Source organism: Rhipicephalus sanguineus, chromosome 2 (genome assembly GCF_013339695.2).
Source record: "Rhipicephalus sanguineus isolate Rsan-2018 chromosome 2, BIME_Rsan_1.4, whole genome shotgun sequence".
Lineage (NCBI taxonomy): Eukaryota > Metazoa > Arthropoda > Arachnida > Ixodida > Ixodidae > Rhipicephalus > Rhipicephalus sanguineus.
The window spans coordinates 1,776,754-1,799,182 of record NC_051177.1 but is presented as its reverse complement, the minus strand read 5'-3'; the positions used below and the strand labels follow the sequence as shown (position 1 = coordinate 1,799,182).

Here is a 22,429-nt window from a genome sequence, read left to right as displayed (position 1 = left end):
CTCTGAACTTTCTCCACGGCTTGGGTCACGTGCCACGCGCCCTTCCCCGGGCCAATGGCGTGCGCGGACGTGGCAGGAGTGCACACCATCAGGGAATTTCCGTGCCCCGCACACCATCGCCACATTCCGCCTTTCGGCACACGCCTCGTGCCCCTTTACTCATGACAATAATTTGAGCACGATCATCGCTTGGTTAAATCTATAATAATAATAATACAGTAGAACCCCGCTGTTACGTTCCTCACTGCTGCGTTTTCCCGGCTGTTACGTCGTTTTCCGCCGGTCCCGGCATAGCTCCCATAGGATACAATGTATTGGGAACCCCGCTGTTACGTCATAACTGTCGGACCGTTCCCGTATGATACGTCGTGAAGTGCGCCCGGAGCCGACCGAGTGACTACCAAAGAGGTGTATTTGGTGCATTTTCACGCAGGTGGTGCATTTTCACGCAGCTTGGCCTCGTTTGACCGTAATATTAGCCGCATGAGAGGCGCAAGCAACAGAATCTTTCAATTGATGCAAACAAAAGCATGGCCTTCGAGATTCAAATTGCAAAAATGGCGTCTATGACGTAACTGCTCGCGAAAGCAAGGCCTTCGAGATTGGCATTTACTATTGACAAAAGCATAGCCTTTGAGATTTGCATTGCACAAACATGGCGTGTATGACGTAATTGCTTGCGAAAGCAAGGCCTTCGAGATTGGCATTCACTTCTGCCATCGCGTTGGCGTAGACTCATCATCATCGTTATTTGTCGGAGAACGGGAGGAGTTCGAGCTGGTTGGAGCTCGCATGGTCGTGCGTGCGGTTCGCGGTCGGACTCGCCGCGCCGGTCGTGATTGCGTGTGCTTAGTTCTTTCATGCCTACAGCTGTTGGTGTTAAAAAAATCACATACGTTGATTACATTTCTGTGGATGAGGCCGTCCTAAGCTCCGCGTTTCTATCCATGACTAGATCGCGGCTGAGCGCGCCAATTTTCGTGCTGCTCGTAAGAATTGAAATAAAATTCTGTACCACTAAATATTTTGCCGTTTTTCCTGTTTTTCGGCTCTTACGTTTCCCGTCTCTTACGTTTATTTCCTACGGTCCCTTCAAAAACGTATCAGCGGGGTTCTACTGTAATAATAATAATAATAGTTTGGGCTTAGCGTCCCAAAACCATGATTTCATTATGAGAGATGCCGTAGTGGAGGGCTCTGGAAATTTTGACCATCTGGTGTTCTTTAACGTGCACCTAAATCTAAGTACACGGGCCTCAAGCCTTCTTGCCTCCATCGAAAAATGTGGCCGCCGCAGCCGGGATTCAATCCTGCGACGTGCGGGTCAGCAGTCAAGCACCATAACCACTAGACCACCGTGGCGTGTATTGGTTAAATCGAGTTTCACCTGTACATGCATAGTGTTTGCTTCACAGAATACGCTTGCTGGAATACAAAAATGAGGTAATAAAAATACCTTGACGAACTCCACTTGTAGTGACAATGAGTCTTTGCGTTCTGTGACGGCCAGCGGGGAAGCATCAGCTGTGGCGGCGGCCATCTTCTTGGCTCCCCCGTAGGGGTGGAAAATGTAGAGGGAGAAGTCAGCCAGGCAGCCAGTGGCCGAGAGGCCCCCCACGGGGCCTTCGTCAGCACGCTTGGAGGAGAAGGCCAGGTCGACCGAGGGAAGCCGCAACAGGCATTCCACTCGCGACACGGGCAAGCAGCTGAAGCGCAAGATTGACGGCTGCATGCGGAAGTAGACTATGACGTCCACCGGAAAGGAGCCATATTGGCTCTCTTCCAACACCAGGCCTCCATCTGCATCACGTCGAGAATGAAACGAGGCGGTCACAAAGCAGAATAAATAGCACTGTGGGAAGTCTTAAGATACATATAGCGGAAGGTGATGAGAATCAATACCCTAAAGAATGCTTCCCTGAGCATATGCAGAAGACACACCATACCAGAGGAAGCATCTCATTACACGACCACTTCATGGCAATCATCAAGGTGCACTGCAGAGCATTGCATAAAGCCACATACAGTGGAAGGTGGTGAGAATCTATACCCTGAAGGATGCTTCCCTGAGCATATGCAGAAGACACAACATACCAGGGGAAACATCTCGTTACACTACCACTTCATGGCAGTCATCAAGGTGCACTGCAAGCACCATGGCACAACATATTATCCGTGCCTGTTTTTTGCTTGCAAGAGGAATCTAGCGAAAGTGCAGCATGCTCCCCTGTCACTCAGCAGAGGCCACCTTGCCAGGAACGGCATATAAAACCAACAGTGTCACTGCCTATATATTGTGCAGTTCAGTCAGTCTGGGATTTGGAGCAATCTCTAGCCGAAGGAACTGTGTTTCGGAGCAGGTTTGGACCAGACAAAATGCAGTTTCGGTTCACTTGGAGTACTACAGCACTAAGTTTGCAACTTTCTGGTGCATATCCTTACTGTTGTGCAACCACGGAATGCTGCTCTAATGTACACAAGACAAAACCAGCACTCAAGAGTGCAGCCATCAATTGGGCTGTTAACGGGAAATAATATCCGATGCATTAGCGACATAGCACACACCGTGTCTGCAAGTGACAATTGTCGAAACGTCATTCCCGGCTAGTTTCTAAGAGGGGAAGGGGGTGACCACCTTTAAGGATTCCTCGACCACCACATTACCACTTGTTGGATTCACCACTGGCAGGGGTCCTCAACTGGGTTAAAAGGAGTATTAGGGTGCTGAGAATCTGATTACATATCATTTATATTCATTAATTTACACAGTTTATTATTCAGAGAAACAATTTTGCATTGCACTTCGTAAGTCAGTGCAAGCTTCCGTAGTCTGTGAACAGGGAGAATCTCACGCGGAAGCAGTGCTCCATACTCGCCATTGAGCGATTACCGGAGAGACAGGAACTGTGCTGAGCACACTTGCAAGTGTAGTTTGCAAGAAGTGAATGGGTGGGAATCAGCTGGAAAATTTTGCAGGTTGAGAGCGAGTTGTGTGGTCTTTCTTGGCAATTGACAGCAAGTTTGTCTGTTAAAGCAATGTTTTATAATGGGTACATAAGCACAGCCACGCATTATTTGTGGCTCACGATGCACTGGTGTCTGCATGGCTCAGTATCTATGTGTGCTGGTTTCCCACCGCATCCTGTCAGTTTCGCAATGAGGACATGCAACGAGTAGGGATGCCACCTGCACGCTTTTAGAGCAGCCTGGCCAGTTGCCCGTCCACACCTAAAACCAGGGCCGGTTTTTCGGGCCTTCGTACACAATTATTATTTTTGGTGTTTCACAAGCATCAATTCAACAACTACTATGAAAATATTTCTAGTAAAAACTTACATGATGTTGTAGACGACTTCCTATCCTGTGTACATAAAAACTTGAAGCAAGATCCTTTCAAGTACATCAATCATTGGAATAGAACATATGATTGTGCATAAGGAGCATATTATTGTGCATGTATGTATGTATGAATATGTAATACACTGTACGTTATGCATTGTATACATTTTAACATTTGTTCGTGCATATGAGGGCTATTCTTTTTTTCAAGGTCTGATCGGTTGCAAAATTAAAACCAGACAGAAAATTATATCGTTGAGGGTCGAATTTTTTCTGAAAATCATTCCAAAAATGTGCATTTTTTATTGCTGAATTAAATTCTTCAGACGATTCTATTTAAGAAACAAATTGTCTAAAATTTTTTTGCGTGGCAGTAGAGTGACAAAAAAATAATTTTTGTTGTTACATACACATGGTTTATTCGGAACATCAAGCAAAATCCTAAAAAAAACTTATATAATCTTTTATAAATAAAAATTATGCGTTGTATTAAACATAGCTCACAAACATACAAAAATAAGGACACCAGAGTACTTTTCCGGTAAAAAATGTTCTAGCTCTAACACCAAACACTTTTCAGCGTGTGATAGTCTAGATGTTGCTCCTTCATCATCATCCGAGTCTGAACTTGCAAGTAAATCCTCATCTGATGAACTGACATCCAATGAATCAGATTCTGATTTGGCACTTGGGGAATAGTCCACATCGGATGAATCCCCGCTTGACTCACTAGCAGCCGAGCAACCGGTGCACACTTCCATAGCGTAAGCGAACTACGTGAGTGAGCGCACGGAAGAAAACTGTATGGTTGTGTGCCCGTCTGGAAAGCAAAATAAGTGAGAAAGCTATAGTAATCCTTCGTCTTATCGTCGACGAAATGGAGTTAGTTTTCTCCGGTCTCCAAAACAGGAAACGCAACCACAGCGGCATCGTTTGTGCAAGTTAGCGCCGCATGGAAACAGATGTAATTGCGCCCCGGGGAGCAATAAACGAGAAAGTAACAAGCGGTCACCCTTTGAGAGCTGAGAAACCAAACAGCCATCAGCCTTGCGGGTGCGAGAAGCGATAGCCACCGAAAAAACGAAACTGAAACCAGCCGCACTGCGCACGCACGCTTGGATGCCCAAGCGAAAGCCGCTGCGCTGCTTTGGAAAGAAAAAGAAAACAACGGAGAGGCATCAGCACATGAAAAAAATTCCACACATTCCCGAAGTGTGGCAGCACATGGCAAGCAAGAGAAATGATCAAAAAATCCGGCAGATCCCACGCACTGTGGGAATCTATGTAATGCGAAGCAGCCAGCAAAGAGCTGCATACATCGCCTTGTTTGTCTGTGAGGCAAATGAAGTCATTCATGTCATCTAGTTCACTATATATGTATCACGTTTCTCGTGCACGCATGCATGTACAATTTTGAATATAATGAAACGTATATTCTGGTATATACAATCCATGACTCGTCATTTATGTTCGTCACGCATGTCATGTCATACCAATTTTGGTGTATATAGCCAGTTAACAAAACGGCTGGAAGCGCACCAAGACAGTGTCATGTAAATCATGCTGTACATGACATGCATGTTACGATTTGCATTTTAGGACCTGTCATTTATGTTCGTCATACAGTCACGTCAAGCAATACCAGTTTTGGTGTATATCAAGCTAGGGAAACGACCTTGAGCGCACCATGAACATGGCATGTAAATCATGCTGTACATGAACTGCACACCATGATTGCCATGTCACCACCTGCCATTAGTGTTCATCATAGAGTCGCGTTGCGCAATACTAATACAAGTGTATGTCAAGCTGGCGAAAGGGCCACGAGCCGGCCATGAGTGTGGTGTGTAAGTCATGCCCTACACGACATGCATGTCATGATTTTCATGTTATTACCTGCCATTTACGTTTGTGATGCAGTCAAGTCACAAAACACCAATTTTGGGGTATACCAAGCCAGAAAACCGGCCACGAGCGCACCATGAGCGTGGCATGTAAACCATGCTATACATGAACTGCATGTCATGATTATCATGTTACCACCTGTCATTTATGTTCGTCATACAGTCACGTCCTGCAATAGCAGTTTTGGTGTATATCAAGCTAGGGAAATGGCCGTGAGCGCACCACGAGCTTGGCATGTAAATCATGCTGTACATGAAACGCATGTCATGATTGTCATGTCACCACCTGCCATTAGTGTTCCTTATGCAGTCGCGTCGAGCAATACCAATATAGGTGACTGTCAAGCTAGCGAAACGCGAAACGGCTGCAAGCAGATCATGAGCACATGTGGCGTGCAAATCATGCCCTACACGACATGCATGTCATGTTTTTCATGCTATCAACTGTCATTTATGTTCGTCATATAGTCACCAGGTCACCAAATACCAGTTTTGGGGTATGCCAAGCTAGCGAACTGGCCGCGAGCACACCATGAGTGTGGCATGTAAGTCTTGCTGCATATGAAATACATGTCACGATTGTCATGTTACCACCTGTGATTTATCTTCTTCATACAGTCACGTCAAGCAATACCGAATTTGGTACAGTCAAGATAGTGAAACTGCCGCAAGCGCACCATGAGCGGGGGAATGTATGTCATGGCGTACATGACATGCACGTCATGATTTTCATGTTACCACCTGTTATTTATGTTCGCCATACAGAAAGGCTTCGTCGTACCAATTTTGGTATATATCGATCTAATTAAACGGCCGCAAGCGCCCCAAGACCGTGTCATGTAAATCATACTGTACACGAAAGGCGTGGCATGATTTGCACGACAGGACCTGTCACTTATGTTTGTCATAGAATCTTGTCATGCCATGCCAATTAGGGTAAAAATCAAGTTAACAAAACGACTGGAAAAGCACCAAGACCGTGGCATGTAAATCATGTCGTTTATGACATGCATGTCATGATTTTTATGTTACGACCTGCCATTTGCGTTCGTCATACAGTCATGTTATGCCATACCAATTTTGGTATACATGACATTAATTGGTATGGCACCACTCCACCTTGCTCGTCGAAATCAAGTCGTTCGTGCATCAGGCCCGCCAGGTCTCTCTACTGGCTTTTGCTCCACCGCAGCATGTTGACCAGCCGCCAGCTACACTTCTGCCTCCTCTCCGCCGAGTGATTCAGCAACAAATCGCAGAGGTCATTCCTGAATACCACCATCGCAGAGGTCATTCCTGAATACCACCAACCGCCTCCAGTGCATGTGCCACTAAGCTACACGCAAGCTGTAGCCAGGCTGCCCCCAGCGATTCCTGTGGCTGGACCGCGAAGTTACATCGAAGCCATCGTCGGACCCCAGGCCTTCGATGTGGCTGTGCCGCCTACATATGTCGTTGTCATCCCCAGGCCCCGACTGCTGCCCACACTGCACTAATATCGGCAGCCGCCTCGTCCATCCCGTTCTGCGACATGGATGGGACCCGCGAACCGCTGACGCACTTCCGACAACCGCCCCATCTGTTTTGCGTGCGGCTGCGCCGGTCACGTTGCACGCTACTGCGATCGCGTGCTGCCGCCTCGGGTCGCATCAACCCTCACCAGCCCATCAAGTCGCCCTTATTATGACCAAGCGCCGCCTATGTCACCGACGTCCCGCCTCACACCATCTACCCGCTGTTCACCGTCTCCACGACGTTGCTCAATGCCACCGATGCGTCCACGTCCGGTCTCACGCGACCAGGAAAACTAGTCGTCGCAGTCCACGAGGAAAGGGCTGCGACGATGATGATGAATATATATGGTGTTTTATGGCGCAAAGGCCAGTGATGGCCATAGAGCGCCAGGACCTGATAGCGGATATGACCAATGGTGATGTTAGGTGGCTGTATAGGGGCCTAAGATTCCTCGCGCTACAGGCGGGTAAAACATACAAGTAATAAAATTATGAGAGTGACATGACATGTGTGCAGTGAGCCTCAGTGATAAGTGGTCGTGATATTAAAACTACGGATAGATGGCGCCAGCACGAATGCATCGTCAACAGCCCTTGGGTCCAAAGGCCGCGAGGTAGATGCTGTCTTGAATGTAGCCACTGCAGCAGCAACCTCTACTCAGAGGTTGTGCTACGGGTTGCCTGGAAATATGACGTGAAAGGTATTTACATCTTTTAAAAAAGCGAACAATGATTCATATTTAAATGGTGGTTCCCTACCGATGAACATTGAAGGATGTAGTGGGAATTGCTGTCAGCAGGGTAATAAAAAGTGCTTTTTCCTGATAGTGTCTATTTCATTGCACTGGATCAGGATGTGGAGCACGGTAAGTGGTTCTTCACATCTTTCACACCTGGGTGGATCACCGCCAGACAGAAGATATGTATGTGTGCTGTATGCGTGTCCTATTCTAATCCTGGTAAGTGTTACTTGTGTGCGGCGTGAGCTTGATACCTGTGGCCAGTTTCCAAGATTCGGCTTGATAACGTGTAACTTATTATGTGCTTGTCTGTCCCACGAGCGCTGCCAATAAGCCCTGAGCTTTTGTTTTAGGAAGGGTTTCAGATCTAGTGCAGGGACAGCTATGGATGTATTGGCGGGAGTGTCGTCGTGGGCAGACGCAGCTAGTTTGTCCGCCACCACGTTTCCGCCGATCTCGTGGTGCCCTGGCACTTAGCATACTACAACATGTTGTTTGAGTGTGTAAACTGTACATAAAAGAGAGTAAAGCGAGACAAGAACAGGATTTTTGTGCTTGCTTCTTAAGAGTTTTCAGGGCTTTTACAACGCTTAAGGAATCAGTGTAAATTACTGCGTGGTGTAAGCTTATTTCTTTAATGTGTTTAATTGCCGCCAGTATCGCATAAGCCTCTGCTGTGAAAATGCTTGTGTTGGGGGGAAGGACACTGGCATTCGAAAAGTATGGACCGACCGCTGCGTAGGACACACCAGCGTGAGACTTTGAAGCGTCGGTTGAAGCGTCAGGAAGTGTGTATTTGTACTGCAGTTTGAGGAAGTACGTACGGATATGTGCAATAGGCACGTGCTTCGTAACTTCCTCGAATGATACATCACAGTGTATCAGCTGCCATTGGCACGGCGGCAGTTGTACTGCGGGTGCCATTACCCGGTGTTCAGAGAGTGGTACGCCAATTTCTTCGGCAAGACCTCGTACACGTAATGAATAGGGCGCTCTCAATGCTGGACGGTTATGAAAGAGACGGGAATGAGATAAATCATTTGTAGCACTGTATGTGGGATGTTCACTGTTTGCATTGACATTTAGAAAGAGAGAGAGAGAGTGGTTTGTGAAAGAAGAAATGAAAAGGGGCGCTATTTTCTGCCTCCCGTCGTGGGGTTACGGCTCAGCGCCCTTAGGGATGGGGAAGGGGAAGCAAAGATGATAGAAGAAAGGAAGATAGGAAGGAGTGAGTAGTGTGGCAAGAGTGTCTTGTCAACGAAGGCGGGAGCACGAAGCCGAAGCGCTCGTCTATAAGGCGGCGAGGTCCGCAGAAGCCGCAAACTCGAAGAAGGCTCGCAGGGCTTGTAGCTTTGACTGTGTGGGAAAAAGGAAGAGTGGTCAGATTCAGAGTGGGCAGGGCAGCCTTGGCTACTCCCACCTTGGGAGCGGGTGGCGTTTGGCGCGTGGTCCAGGCAACCGCAATAGGCCGTTGTGGTGCTGCCCCCTGTCGCACCACTTCGGCAAAAGACGTTTTGAAAGCGAAGGATGGTGAAAGATGTTGTCGCGCTTCACGGAACGTTATGTTCACTTTGAATTTTAGCGTTATTATTTCTTTTTCTTTCCTCCAAGTTAGACAAGCTCTAGAGTATGCAGGGTGGTCTCCATCGCAGTTCGCGCAGTGTGGCTCATCGTGAGTGCATTCTTCAGCAGAATGGCCCGTTATTCCGCATTTAGGGCAAGCAAGCTGCCCTCGGCAGCTCTATGATGCATGACCAAACTGTTGGCACTTAAAGCAACGTTGCGGGTTTGGAATGTATGGTATAACATGAAGTTTCACATAGCCGGTTTCTAGTCTCAGATAGGGTAGTAGAATTAAAAGTGAGTATTAAATGATTAAACTCGGCGCAACAGACATGATATACAAACGAAGAATACACGAGAATCGGCGCCTGTCCTCGTGTATTCTTCGTTTGTATATCGTGTCCGTTGCGCCGAGTTTAATCATGAACCCATACCAACTCGCCCAACTATCAGTTTTACTGAGTATTAAATGTTTCGTCGGGATTTCGTTGTTGTTTCGCCTGATTGTGATGCGCTGGACATTTACTACATCTTGATCTTTCCATCCATCCAAGAGTTCTGCTTCAGTCAGTTCTATTAGGTCTTCGTCGGACACTACGCCCTTCACAGTGTTCATGGTGCGATGTGCTGTCACAGAGATCGGAAAACTGCCAAAAGCCACAAGGTGTGCTAGTTTATCGTACTGTTCTTTGTCGCGGACTTCCAGAAGAAGATCTCCGCTTCCCATCTTCGTAACTTTATAGCCTGGGCCAATTGCATCAGTCAGCGACTTTGAGACAAGAAATGGTGACATAGTTCGGACTGTTTTGGTTTCATGATTACTGTGCACAATGTGGAACTTGGGAAAAGCCTGCTTCTGTTTAGCGAAAAGAGATGATGTATCTTCGGTGCGCCACCTTTTGAGGGAGCGATCAGGATGTGAGGGCAGAGCGTTTGTCATGCGAGACTTGTGAAGTTCGGTGGCAATGGTGGCCACCCACCACTGAGCCCAACAAGGGGACGCTACAAGGTTGAATAACACTTGGAGACGCCAGCCATGCATCGCTGCTATAACCAAGTATACCTATCCGAGGTTGGATAACTACACAAGGTTAACCCTCGCCGCCTGGAAAATTTGGAAGTAAACAGAAGAGAGAAGATGACAGGATAAATTTAAAATAAGAGCGAAAGACGAAGATGTAGGAAGAGAGATAGGAAAAGGCGACTGCCGAATTCCCCTGAGTGGGTCAGCCCAGGGGTGCCGTCTACGTGAAGCCGGGGCCAAAGGGGCGTGTTGCCTCTGCCGGGTGGCCTTAAAGGTCCAATCACCCGGCTTCAGCTCAACCCCCAGGATCCCCTTTTCCCCGGACATGGCAAAGCCATGCACGGCGAGACGTGGAAGGGGTCGAAACCCCCCGTTAGCTCGGGTCCGTGGTGTTGCTACACACCAAACGCCTGCTTGCGCAGACGTCCCTGCGCGGGGGCTGCGACGCTATCAAACTGCGAAAGCCCTCAGCGAAGCCCATCGAACGTGATAGACGTGTTTGTGGACGGTGTTCGTGCATCTGCCCTTATCGACACTGGAGCCGCCATATCCGTTATAAAGCCAAACTTAGCCGATTACTGTGAAAAGTGACGATGCCACTTTCCGAGCTTTCCCTCTGTACAGCCAGCGCCCAAAGTATTCACCCTACAGCGGTGTGGACAGCCCGCGTCATCATTTAGGATGCTCTGTACGCCGTCATCCTAGGATGGGATATTCTCTCCTGCCACGACGCCGTAATTCATTGCGCACCAGCCAAAATAGAGCTCTCACCATTCTCTGATTTGATGCCGGCAGACAGTCCATCGGCTGCGGGCAAGGTACTGCGGGCAAGGCCTCACGTGACCTCGATTGAAGACATCATCAAAGAGGAAATTCAGCACTCGCTGGGAATCCCTGAACCAGCCCCACCACAGCCTCAAGCCATGAGCTACGCAGCTGCAGCCCGCCGTGCCGCTCCTTCTCCCCGCTCTCGACAAGACGCTGCACCACCGCCCGACACCCCCGCCACAGTTCCGCCGCCAAATGCCGCCGCCACCACCACCGACGCCGTACCATCAGCCTGCTGGCCAGCACTACACGCTGAGAAAAACCGACGTTTGGCGCGCCCCAGACAACCACCCCCTCTGCTACCACTGCGGCAACGCCGGCCACACGTACCGCCGCTGGCAGTACCGACAAATGGGGCTACGTGGTTTCGCCGTCGACAGCAGCGCGAGAGACCACGGCGCCGTGTCCACAGCAGTGTGAGAGACCACACAACATCGCCGACTACCTCACAGGAGCTCAGTGGATGCCGCGGCAGCCTTCCCGATCACTGTCGCCCGGCTGCTACAGCTCGCTGCCCCGCCAGCAGCACAGCAGCCCCTACCGGGGCCAGTCACCTCGCCCCCACCCAGAAAACTAAGGGCAGCAACCAATGGAGGTGCGGTTGCTGAACGATGAAATGTTATTCGCCGTCGACGAAGTCCCGAGCCCCCGCCGCACGCCGTCCTGAAGATGAAACTTTGCGAGCGGAAGAAGACCTCATGACGCAACGCGGAAGCCGTGGTGCAAACCGACGTAGCCGTGACCCGACACCGCTACGTAACCGCAACGTAAGACGCCGGACTTGCGACCTCGACGTACTATTCGACAGACACAACGTTACCGCTCTAGCCGACACTGGGGCCCACTATTCCGTCGTCAGTGGGTCATTCGCCGCGAAGTTGAAGAATGTAAGACTGCTTGGGAAGGACTTGAAATCCGCATCGCTGGAGGTCATTTGATAACGCCGGCTAGAGTCTGCACAGCAAGAGTCACGATCAGTGACCGAACTTGTCCTGCGAGCTCCCTTATCCTGCAGCACTGTTCCAGGGACGTGATACATATGGGATGGACTTCCTAAGTGAACACGCTACCGTAATAGACCTGAGATCCGAGTCCATAACGCTATCCTCAGGAGAAGCTCTGCCACCCCCCACAACGCCAAGAAACCACGCCTTACGTGTGCTCTACGAGCAGGTCACCATACCACCTCTCTCCAGTGTCATTATTTCCGTCTGCACCAAAAGAGCCACCGACTTGGAAGGCGTCATCGAGGGTTACCAGCTCTTTATTTGAAAGGTGTACAGAGGGGGTGCTGACATATGCTGAACCCAATGAAGATATTTTTTCAGCTTCTATAATCTCGCGAGTGAGCCTATCACTACTTTATTCAGTGATACTTTTGTATCACTGTTGTCAGCAAAAGTAGTGATAGGCTCACTCGCGAGATTATAGAAGCTGAAAAAATATCTTCATTGGGTTCAGCATGTGTCAGCACCCCCTCTGTACACCTTCTAGATAAAGAGTTGTACTTTCTAAGAAAGTAGTGTGCGCATGTGCGACGGTGTTTGAGCACGGTATATGTACGCGTGTGATGTTCAATGAACCTTTGTTGGTAGTTAGCGCTCGTATGTTGTCTGGTGTCGTCTTCTTTGTGTCTGTTTTTTCTGCGCTGCGAAGTGTTTTAAGGGTATGCCAGTCGCCTTCATTGAAGAAATTGTGGAAGCCAGCAATGCCTTCACCCTCACAGATTTAACGGAAGCTTCCGTGCAAACGCCAGGGCCGGAACCTGCTTTTGACGTCAATACAAGCCTTCCCCAGCGCAAGCAAGAACAGATCAAATCCCTGCTCCAACGATACAAGGACTGCTTCTTGTCGTCATCACGAATTCCACAAAGTCCGGTGACGAAACCCCGAATTATAATGGAGGAAAGTGCGAGGCCCCTCCGTCAGAGCCCCTACAGGGTTTCGACTCGAGAGCGCGACGCGATAAAGAAACAAGTCGATGTGATGCTATGCGACAACATCATCCAGCTGTCCAAGAGTCCGTGGGCATCACCCGTGGTGTTAGTGAAGTAGAAGCACGGGACACTGCGCTTCTGCGTTGATTATCGGCGCCTGAACAAAATCACGAAGAAGCATGCGTACCCCCTCCCACGGATAGACGACACCCTAGATTGACTTCACAACGCGACATACTTTTCGTCGATGGACGTCAAGACCGGCTATTGGCGGATCGAAGTAGGCGAAAGAGACCAAGAAAAGACTGCTTTTATAACATCCGACGGCCTCCTTGAGTTCAAGCTCATGCCTTTCGGTCTTTGCTCGGCACCTGCGACGTTTCAGCGCGTCATGGACACCGCACTGGTCCGATTGAAGTGGCAGACGTGCTGTGTGTATTTGGACGACATCGTCGTGTTTTCCTCGACTTTCGACGAGCATCTCCAGCGGCTTGAGGCAGTACTTCAAGCAATCAAGACCTCTGGACTGACCCTGAAGCCAGAAAAGTGCCGATTTGCGTACGACGAGCTCTTGTTCTGGGTCATGTGATCAGCAAGTCTGGAGTGCGCCCAGACCCGTGGAAAACAGCTGCCATCGCCGACTTCGCGCCGCCCACCGACAAGAAGGCCGTGCGCCGATTTCTCGGCTTATGCGCCTAGCTATTACAGAAGCTTCGTCAAAAACTTTTCACGGATCACCGAACCACTGACGCTTCTCACGAAGACTAACGTGGAATTCAGGTGGGAAACGGCGCAAGTGCAAGCACTTCAAGAACTTAAACGATGCCTGCAGATGCCACCCATACTTGTGCATTTCGACGATTGCGCCGATACAAAAATACACACCGACGCAAGCAGCGTAGGACTTGGTGACGTCCTATTGCAAAAGACTGACGGGCCTGAAAGGGTTATCAGTTATACTAGCTGGTCACTATCCAAGGCAGAAGCCAACTATTCCACAACAGAAAAGGAATGCCTTACCATCATTTGGGCTACGTCAAAGTTTCACCCCTACCTCTATGGCAGGCCCTTCAAAATTGTCAGTGACCATCACGCCTTACGTTGGCTAGCTAACTTGAAGGACCCTTCAGGTCGTCTCGCACGATGGAGTCTGAGGCTTCAAGAATTCGACATTACCGTCGTGTACAAGTCCGGATGAACACACTCAGACGCCGACTGCCTGTCGTGCCCCCGTCGCCGCGTCGCCGCAAGACGACGACGATGACTACTTCCTCGGAACTATAAGTGCCGATGACTTCGCCGAAAGGCAACGAGCCGACGCGGAACTGGGGGGCCTTATGGAGTACCTCGAGTGCAAGACCACTGTTGTTCCGAAGGTATTCAAGCGAGGACTGCCGTCGTTTTTCTTACGGAACGGCGTTCTCCTGAAAAAGAACTTCTCGCCACTTCGAACCAACTACTTTCTCGTCGTGCCCTCATCATTGCGACCAGAAGTCCTCCAGGTCCTACACGACGACACGACGGCTGAACACCTCGGTGTTTCCCGCACGCTCGCCAGAATACAGGAAAAATACTACTGGCGACGCCTTGCTGCCGACGTCGCCCACTACGTTAAGACTTGCCGAGATTGCCAGCGACAGAAGACACCGCCGACTAGGCCAGCGGGACATCTGCAGCCAATCGAACCACCTCACTGGCCGTTCCAGCAAAACGGGATGGACCTACTGGGGCCGTTCCCGACGTCGACTTCCGGCAACAAGTGGATCGTCGTAGCAACTGACTACCTCACCCTCTACGCCAAGACAAAGGCCTTGCCCAAAGGCAGTGCCGCCGAGGTAGCCAAGTTCTTCGTGGAGAACATCGTCTTGCGTCATGGCGCCCCAGAGGTCCTCATCACAGACAGAAGTACCGCCTTTACTGCGGACCTAACTCAGGCGATCTTCAAATACAGTGAGACGAGCCACTGCCGCACCATCGCCTACCACCCGCAGACCAATGGCCGCACCGAGCGTCTAAGTAAGACCATTGCCGACATGCTGGCCATGTACGTTGACGTTGAGCACAAGACGTGGGACGCCGTCCTTCCGTACGTGACCTTCGCTTACAACACGGCCGTCCAAGAAACGACGCACATGATGCCGTACAAGTTGGTATACGGAAGAAACCCGGCGGCGACGCTCGACGTCATGCTACCCAACGGCACTGACGAAGAAAATCTTGACGCCGCCACTTACTTACAATGTGCTGAAGAAGCTTGACAGCTCGCCCGCCTGCACATCAAGACCCAGCAGCACACTGACAGCCGTCGCTACAATCTTCGACGACGCTTCGTGAAGTACCAGCGCGGCGACCGTGTCTGGGTCTGGACGACAATACGACGACGCGGACTGAGCAAGAAGCTTCTTCGACGATACTTCGGACCGTACAGAGTACTTCGACGTCTCGGCGCACTCGACTATGAGGTTGTCCCCGACGGCATCACGAACTCTCAGAGGCGCCGAGCTCGACCCGAGGTCGTGCATGTGGTGTGCCTTAAACCGTACTATGCTCGTTAACGCTCACAAACTTTGCAAATCCCATTTCTTGCGTAAAGTCAATATTTAGCAATTTAGTTAAATAATACTAATTAACAAATTATTAATTACAAAACAAAAATTGTCTGTAGTGCTCAAGGTGACTGTCAGCAATATGCCTGCCTCGCCTACCTTCAATATTGCATTTTGTAACCCTTGGCTAACGATAGCCGGGACACCCGGTATAAAGAGGGCGAGAAAAAGGAGGGAGGGGAGACGGGGAAGAAAAAAAATTGAGCAGGTCCCACGTACCATGGGAATCGATGTTATGCAAAGCATGCGCGGGAAAGTGACTGTGGCATAATTTTTCACATTGAGCGAAAGGTTACGGAATGATGCTAGAGAAATGTGGAGGTGGTATACACACACTCATATGTTGAAGATTCGCATATGTATTATATAACCAGTTGTTTACAGTTGCCTAACGATGCCAACAGCAACATGGGTGTTACAAACACCAGACGCGGTAAGCTGATATGTAGTGTTTATATTCTTTATAATAATAATATCTAGGGTTTAACGTCCCAAAACCATGATATGATTATGAGAGACGCCGTAGTGGAGGGCTCCAGAAATTTCGACCACCTGGGGTACTTTAACGTGCACCTAAGTCTAAGTACACGGGCCTCAAACATTTTCGCCTCCATTGAAATTGCAGCCGCCGATAGTGCTTATATTCTCAATACTCTATAGCGCGAATCCGAACAGGACAAAGAAGGAAAACAGATGCACAGGACAGGCATTACTCGCCACTTAGCTTCATTCAGGAAAGTTTCACTAGATATATGATACGCAGCCGAGTGGCACGTGCAGGCGAACTGCACGTACGTTACAGTCACAGTTGCAGGTGTTACAGTTGCGTTACAGTTGTTATGCTTACACTTGTCCGTTATGGCGGAGAACGCATGCACGTTTCACGAACCTGTATGTATAGAAGAGGCTCTTGACAGTTCTTTAACAAGGTCATCATCACCGTGATCAGTGAGCACCAACAGCTGGACCGGACTTGTAAATTGGATCCATTCGTGATCACGGCTACAAGGGGTCTAAGTGTAGTGAAGTGCAAGGTATAGTACAGCTGGTGGAAATCATGGATGCCTCTTCCGAAAGAATGATCTGTGATGCCTCCTGTCCTGGACGTGGCAGCGAGGTCTTTTGATGTCCAGTCCACATCTAAGCTGCCTTTCACGCAGTGTAAGGACCAGGCGTTCTTGGGTCTTGATAAGTCAATGTTGAAGTCACCGGTAATGATAAGAGGCCTGGTTCTCTCGGCAGATTTATTATAGGAAAGCATTGACCCCAGTTTTATTGTAATCCACGTGGTCCACGTTGCGGACCACGCGTGGACGAGTGGATGGTATTTGAGCGCTTTCCAGGGGTGTTGTGTCTTCAGCTCCCTCACTTTTCTTGCATCCGCCGCGGTGGTGTAGCAGTTACGCTGCTCGGCTGCAGACCCGAAGGTCGCGTGTTCGATCCTGGCCGCGGCGGTCACATTTCGATGAACGCAAAATGCTAGATGCCCGTGTACTGTGCAATCTCGGTGCACGTTAACAAATACCTGATGTTCAAAATTCCCGGAGCCTTTGCTATGGCGTCTCTCATAATCATATTGTGGCTTTGGGACATAAAATGCCAACAATTATTATTATTATCACTTTCCTTGGGTGTCAATGTGTGTTCGCCATTACTGTGTTGGTTGAGACTGTATCACCTGTGGCACATACCCGCATAACATGAAATCTGGTATCCGGGTATGTGCCACACGTGACTGAGAGAAAGGGTTTCATGACGTACGCGACAAGTATTTTGCGTTATTCATGTCATAAGCAGTGAATCGTGTTTGTCATACACTGATACCCTGCTATGCCAATTTTGGTATATTACAAGGTATTGAGACGACCAGGAGAGCGCCTAGATGTAGGCGGATGGATGGACGGACGGACGGATGGACGGATGGATAGATAGATAGATAGATAGATAGATAGATAGATAGATAGATAGATAGATAGATAGATAGATAGATAGATAGATAGATAGATAGATAGATAGATAGAAACGATCAAATTGCCTGAGGTTTGCCAAGAAATGCTTTGCATTTCTTAGACAACAAGATGCTTCTGATTATTGACTAAGATATCGGTATTCCTTGTCCGTTAGGGTGAGTGAAGGGACACTGACACAAACTACACTTTGTATTTGATACTGATGAACGTTAGCCACGAGTACAAACACCTCAACCAGGACACGACAATAGCGCATCTAGAAGCAATTGCGGCCATTGGCGATGCCTTAGCCTTCTCGGATATTGCCGAAGCTGCAGTGGTGAACCAAACACCTGAACTAACATTAAACATTAGCCCAAGCCTTCCCCCCTGCAAATACGAACAGGTTCGAAGCCTTATCCAACAGTACAGAGACTGTTTTTTGTTGTCATCAAGAGTTCAGCAAACGCCACTTGCAAAGCACCATATCATAATGGAATAAAGTGCTCGTTCACGCCGTCAGAGTCCCTATTGAGTTTGGCGCGAGAACAAGAAGCCATAAGACAAGTTGAAGAGATTCTGCGCAACGACATAAAGCAACCATCCAACAGTCCGTGGGCGTCGTCTATAGCATTAGTGAAGAAGAAGGATGAATCCCTACTGTTTTGCGTGGATTATCGTTGTTTAACAAAGCCATGAAGAAGGACGTGTACCCCCTCACACGTATAGAAAACACTTTGAACCGCCTGTGAGACGCAAGGTATTTCTTGTCGATGGATTTGAAGAAAAGCTACTGACAAATTGAAGTCGATGAAAGAGATCGAGAGAAGACCGCCCTCATCACGCCAGACAGCCTGTTCGAGTTTAAGGTCGTGCCGTTTGAACTCTGCTCGGCACCTGCAACATTCTAATAGGTGATGGACACAGCGCTGGCAGGCTTGAAGTGGCAGACTTGTCTTGTCTACTTGGATGATGTTGTCTCTGCATCAAGCATTGACGAACACCTCCGGCGCCTTGGAACAGTCCTTCAAGCTATCAGGTCATCAAGGGTTACACCGAAGCCGCAAAAGCGCCACTTTGCATACGAAGAACTGCTCTTTCTAGGACATGTCATCAGCAGGGCTCGAATGTGCCCCGACCCCCAGAAGACCGCTCCCAACGCTACATTCCCAAGCAGGCGGTACATCGGTTTCTCGGTCTGTGTGCCTATTACAGGTACTTTGTAAAGAACTTTTCCCACATCGCTGAGCCACTTACTAACCTAACGAAGATAGACATAGAGTTCAAATAGGAAATGCCCCAAGAAGAAGCATTCCAGAAACCGAAATGGCATCTTCAGTTACTGCCGATACTGATAACCCGCCACAATAATGCCCAACATTCTAATAAATAAATGTGGAAGGTAACATCTTACCAACTGATGCCACAGGTGATGCTTTTGCAGCCTGCTGCATGGGTATTGCTTCAAGTGCTTGCTCCAGGAAGTCCAGGATGTGTGGGCTTATCACTGTTTCCTGAAGAACATTTGTTAGGAAGAAAAAAAATTCGTAACCAGTTGTAATATGGCTCACTAAACAAAAACCACTTCACACATTACATCAGTTGCCTACACAGTAAAGCTTCATAACAATATGAGCTTTCCGCAAGAAGGTCAGCAAAATTTCTAACACAAAGACATTCCTGGCACTTCCCGTATGAGAATACTTTGACAAAGTCTTTGATGAATTTTTTCGTAACCTGGGTGCCTTGAAAGAGTATCTCAATAGAAACTAGTTTTGATGCCTAACAGTGCTGACAACAAAATAAAATGAAAGCATCCGCCATCTTTGAAGAGTCCCCAATATAGTACTTCCAGAAGCCATGCAATCACAAACATTGTCATCAAAGGATAGTGAGCATTGACTGCTGGGCCAGTTGGTACATAATTGTGAAATGCTTGAGCTACACAAAACACAGAACAGGAAGAAACATTGTGGACAGGATAGGCACTCACTCAGTTACAAGTGAAGTTTACTGAAAAGATTTTAAGAAAGTGGAGTGGGCGCACATGCGTCATCACGAACCAAGCTCATATGCAACGCACTGAAACGTTTCTGATGTGCTATTGTCTTGCCAAATAGCACAATTCTTTATTCGTTAGCGTGACTGACGGAACACTTACGCACATGTCTGATAATGTGTGTAATTGTCCACCCTCGACAATTTCCCTCACGAATGTGCAACTAGATTTTCTAACAATTTGGTTGCCTTGTCAAATAGTGGTGCGCAACTGTGTAGTCTGGTGGGCGGGTTCGAGCCTAGGTGGCCAAGGATGCAGGCCTAAGCCCGAGGGCCGCGGAGTCAACACGCACGCTCCCAGTCCCCAACAGAAATCCCCCAGTTCACTGTCAGTACACCCTTTATGTACTACATCCTATAGAGGGCGCCCCATAACCAACTTGGCTAAAGTTACTAGAGTTACGCATGCACTTGGCACTTACACGCCCTTTACGTCCCCCCTTTTGGGAAAATAAAAGGAAGCAACACCTTGACATTAGGTATGCAACGTAACGACATGTCTTGTGGCACGCTTTACAAGTTCATCCGCACTGGTGGCCTAACGCAACGTCCAGACCGAGTGCGCACAACCGACACTGACAGCCTTGAGGGAGTAGCCGGGGCAACTGGTGGCAATGCAATTGGTAGAGGAGTGACCGCCCTAGGAGCTGGACTGCTGCACAGAGCCTCTGGGTGCGTTGGAGCCTGTGGCGGGCTTTGGGATTCTTGTGGCAATGGACTGGACCTGCCGAAGTGACAACCATCTGATGACGGAGACTGCTGCGGAACCAGGTATCTCCGGTTGTGGACGAGAGCACCTGCATCTGTCTAGACCACGTAGGATCGTGGACGCTGCACTGGGCACACACTGCGTCGCGAATCCAGACCCTCTGCCCCTCTCCCAGGGGGCGCAACCCCTGCGCAGCATGCCGACGGTCAAAATCTTGACGCTCACGACGTCTTTGGGCAGTGTCCTGCCTGTGGAAGTCGGTAGCGTGAGGGGATCCTGGAAGCAGCATGGCTGGGGGGACCAGAAGGCGAGTCCTGAGGCTGCGCCCTATGAACAGCTGAGCGGGGCTGTACCCGGTCACGCCAGGTGCATTACGGTATGACAAGAGGGCCAAGGGCCAGTATGGAGACTTCTTGAAAAGTCCCTTTACAGTCCACACCATCCGCTCGACTTCGCCATTGGACTACGGGCACATGGAAGTGCAGGTGACAAGGGAGAAGGCGCGGAACTCTGCTGACGAAAATTGAGGTACATAGTCGCTGACGAGGGTATCCGGGATCCCATGCCTTGTGAAGACACTTTTGATGATAGAGATCACCGCTGTGGACGTGTGGAGGGACAGCACTTCCGGGTACCTTGAGTAGTAATCGACGAGGAGAAGGTAGTCTGCTCTTTCGTGATAAAAAATGTCCACCAAGACTAGCTCCTAGGGGTGGCTAAACAACATAGTAAGAAGCAGCGGCTCCGCTCGCTGGACCCGCGTAGTGGCGCAGTTGGAACAGTTCTCTACCATGGTCTTTATCTGGCTCCCCATGGTCGGCCACCAGACAGCCCCCCATGGCTGTGGCGCGAAAACGGTTCACGCCGAGGTGTCCATCGTAGATGAAGGACAGGACATGCTTCCGCAAAGAAGCAGGCACCAGTAGCATCCCTCTCCGTTTTGTGGTATCCCAATCTGTGCTTTTGATTTTTAAAGCTATGTTTCACTAACGATATCCCTCAAGAGGTACTTCAAAGCTATTAATGCCAAGTTAGCCTAATATACAGGCTTGTTTATTGGCACGCGAACTTCTATTTGCAGCTTCGTGATGTCCTATAGAATAAAGTGACAATTAGTCCGAAAATGAGCGTTACGTGCAGCCAGAGCACGGCTACTCTGCAACCTGTAGCGCAAAATATGTTAACCTGTCAGTCGTCTAGAACCAGTCACAATGCAGCAAAACTTCTTTGCAGACTAGTTGGTTCGTACTTGTAACTCGACTTGCTGCGCAACCAGCAGGAAAGAAGAAGGGAGACAGGAAAGAGCGCAGACTACCAACTGTTTATTCTCAGTTCACGAAGCCAATATATTTGGATTTTCACTGTAGGATGTGTGGCTGTACCGCCCGATTCGAGAATGTATCAGTCATGGCAAAAGCAAGGAAAAAGACCGAAAGGGAAATCATAGAAGCGTATTTTATAAGGCAGTACAATGACAAATGCGTAAGCATGCCGTCGATATCGCTTTCGGACAAAGAAATAGTGTTCTTAAATGGCCATATTTAATTTTGGGGGTAACACTTTGGGAAGGTTTCCTTCTGTTAACCTTTTGATGAGGGTTAGCTACTGTGCACTCTTTTCGCATATTATGTTTCCCGTATGACGCCTTGTAAAGTTTTTAGACGGTTTTAAGTTGCGAATCTTGGTGTTTTGCCTCATTGTTGTGCTTCATCATTGGTGCTCTTTTGTAGATGGCTTTGAATGATATGAGCAGTGTTGTTTTATAGTTTTAGTCATTTTCCATGGCCTTTTCAATTTTCACTGTGGCTTTTCATATGTTGTCCGCGCCATCTTAGAGTTGTCAAAAGATAAAATAATAAAGAGATAAAAGTAGAGGTGTACACCCTGTGATTATGTGACAACAAAAAAACGTGGCGCTCGGTAAAAAATGAGGTGGTTTTTCACAGCTCTGACCACGGTGCAGTGTTGTAAATGAATCTTGGTGTTGTGCGCATCGTGATGGCGCAGCGTGGCATGCCTATATATTGGCTTCGTGAACTGAGAATAAACAGTTGGTAGTCTGCGCTCTTTCCTGTCTCCCTCCTTCATTCCTGCTGGTTGCGCAGCAAGTCGAGTTTACAGTCACAATGTTTGGTTTAAGCCCGAAAGCAACTATGCAGGAATCGAGAAATGTAGGAACGTCGCGAACACACGCGTCACTTGATAGACGTCCTCAGTAAAAAAGCCAGCACTCAAAGAATTGGGCAATTTTACAACAC

At 48.8% G+C, this 22,429-nt stretch overlaps 1 protein-coding gene and 1 pseudogene across 2 annotated transcripts in view; both read right to left on the bottom strand.

Annotated features, from left to right (window-relative positions):
* Positions 1-22,429, bottom strand: part of LOC119382338 (transmembrane protein KIAA1109 homolog) — a 961,129-nt gene that overhangs the window by 148,803 nt on the left and 789,897 nt on the right. For both annotated transcript variants that reach the window (XM_049412180.1, XM_049412181.1), the window contains exons 40-41: positions 18,819-18,918; positions 1,457-1,800 (exon numbers count right to left, since the gene is read on the bottom strand). In XM_049412180.1, the coding sequence (XP_049268137.1) occupies positions 1,457-1,800; positions 18,819-18,918 (444 nt within the window). The remainder of the gene's footprint in view (positions 1-1,456; positions 1,801-18,818; positions 18,919-22,429) is intronic.
* Positions 19,976-20,613, bottom strand: LOC125757072 (uncharacterized; annotated as a pseudogene).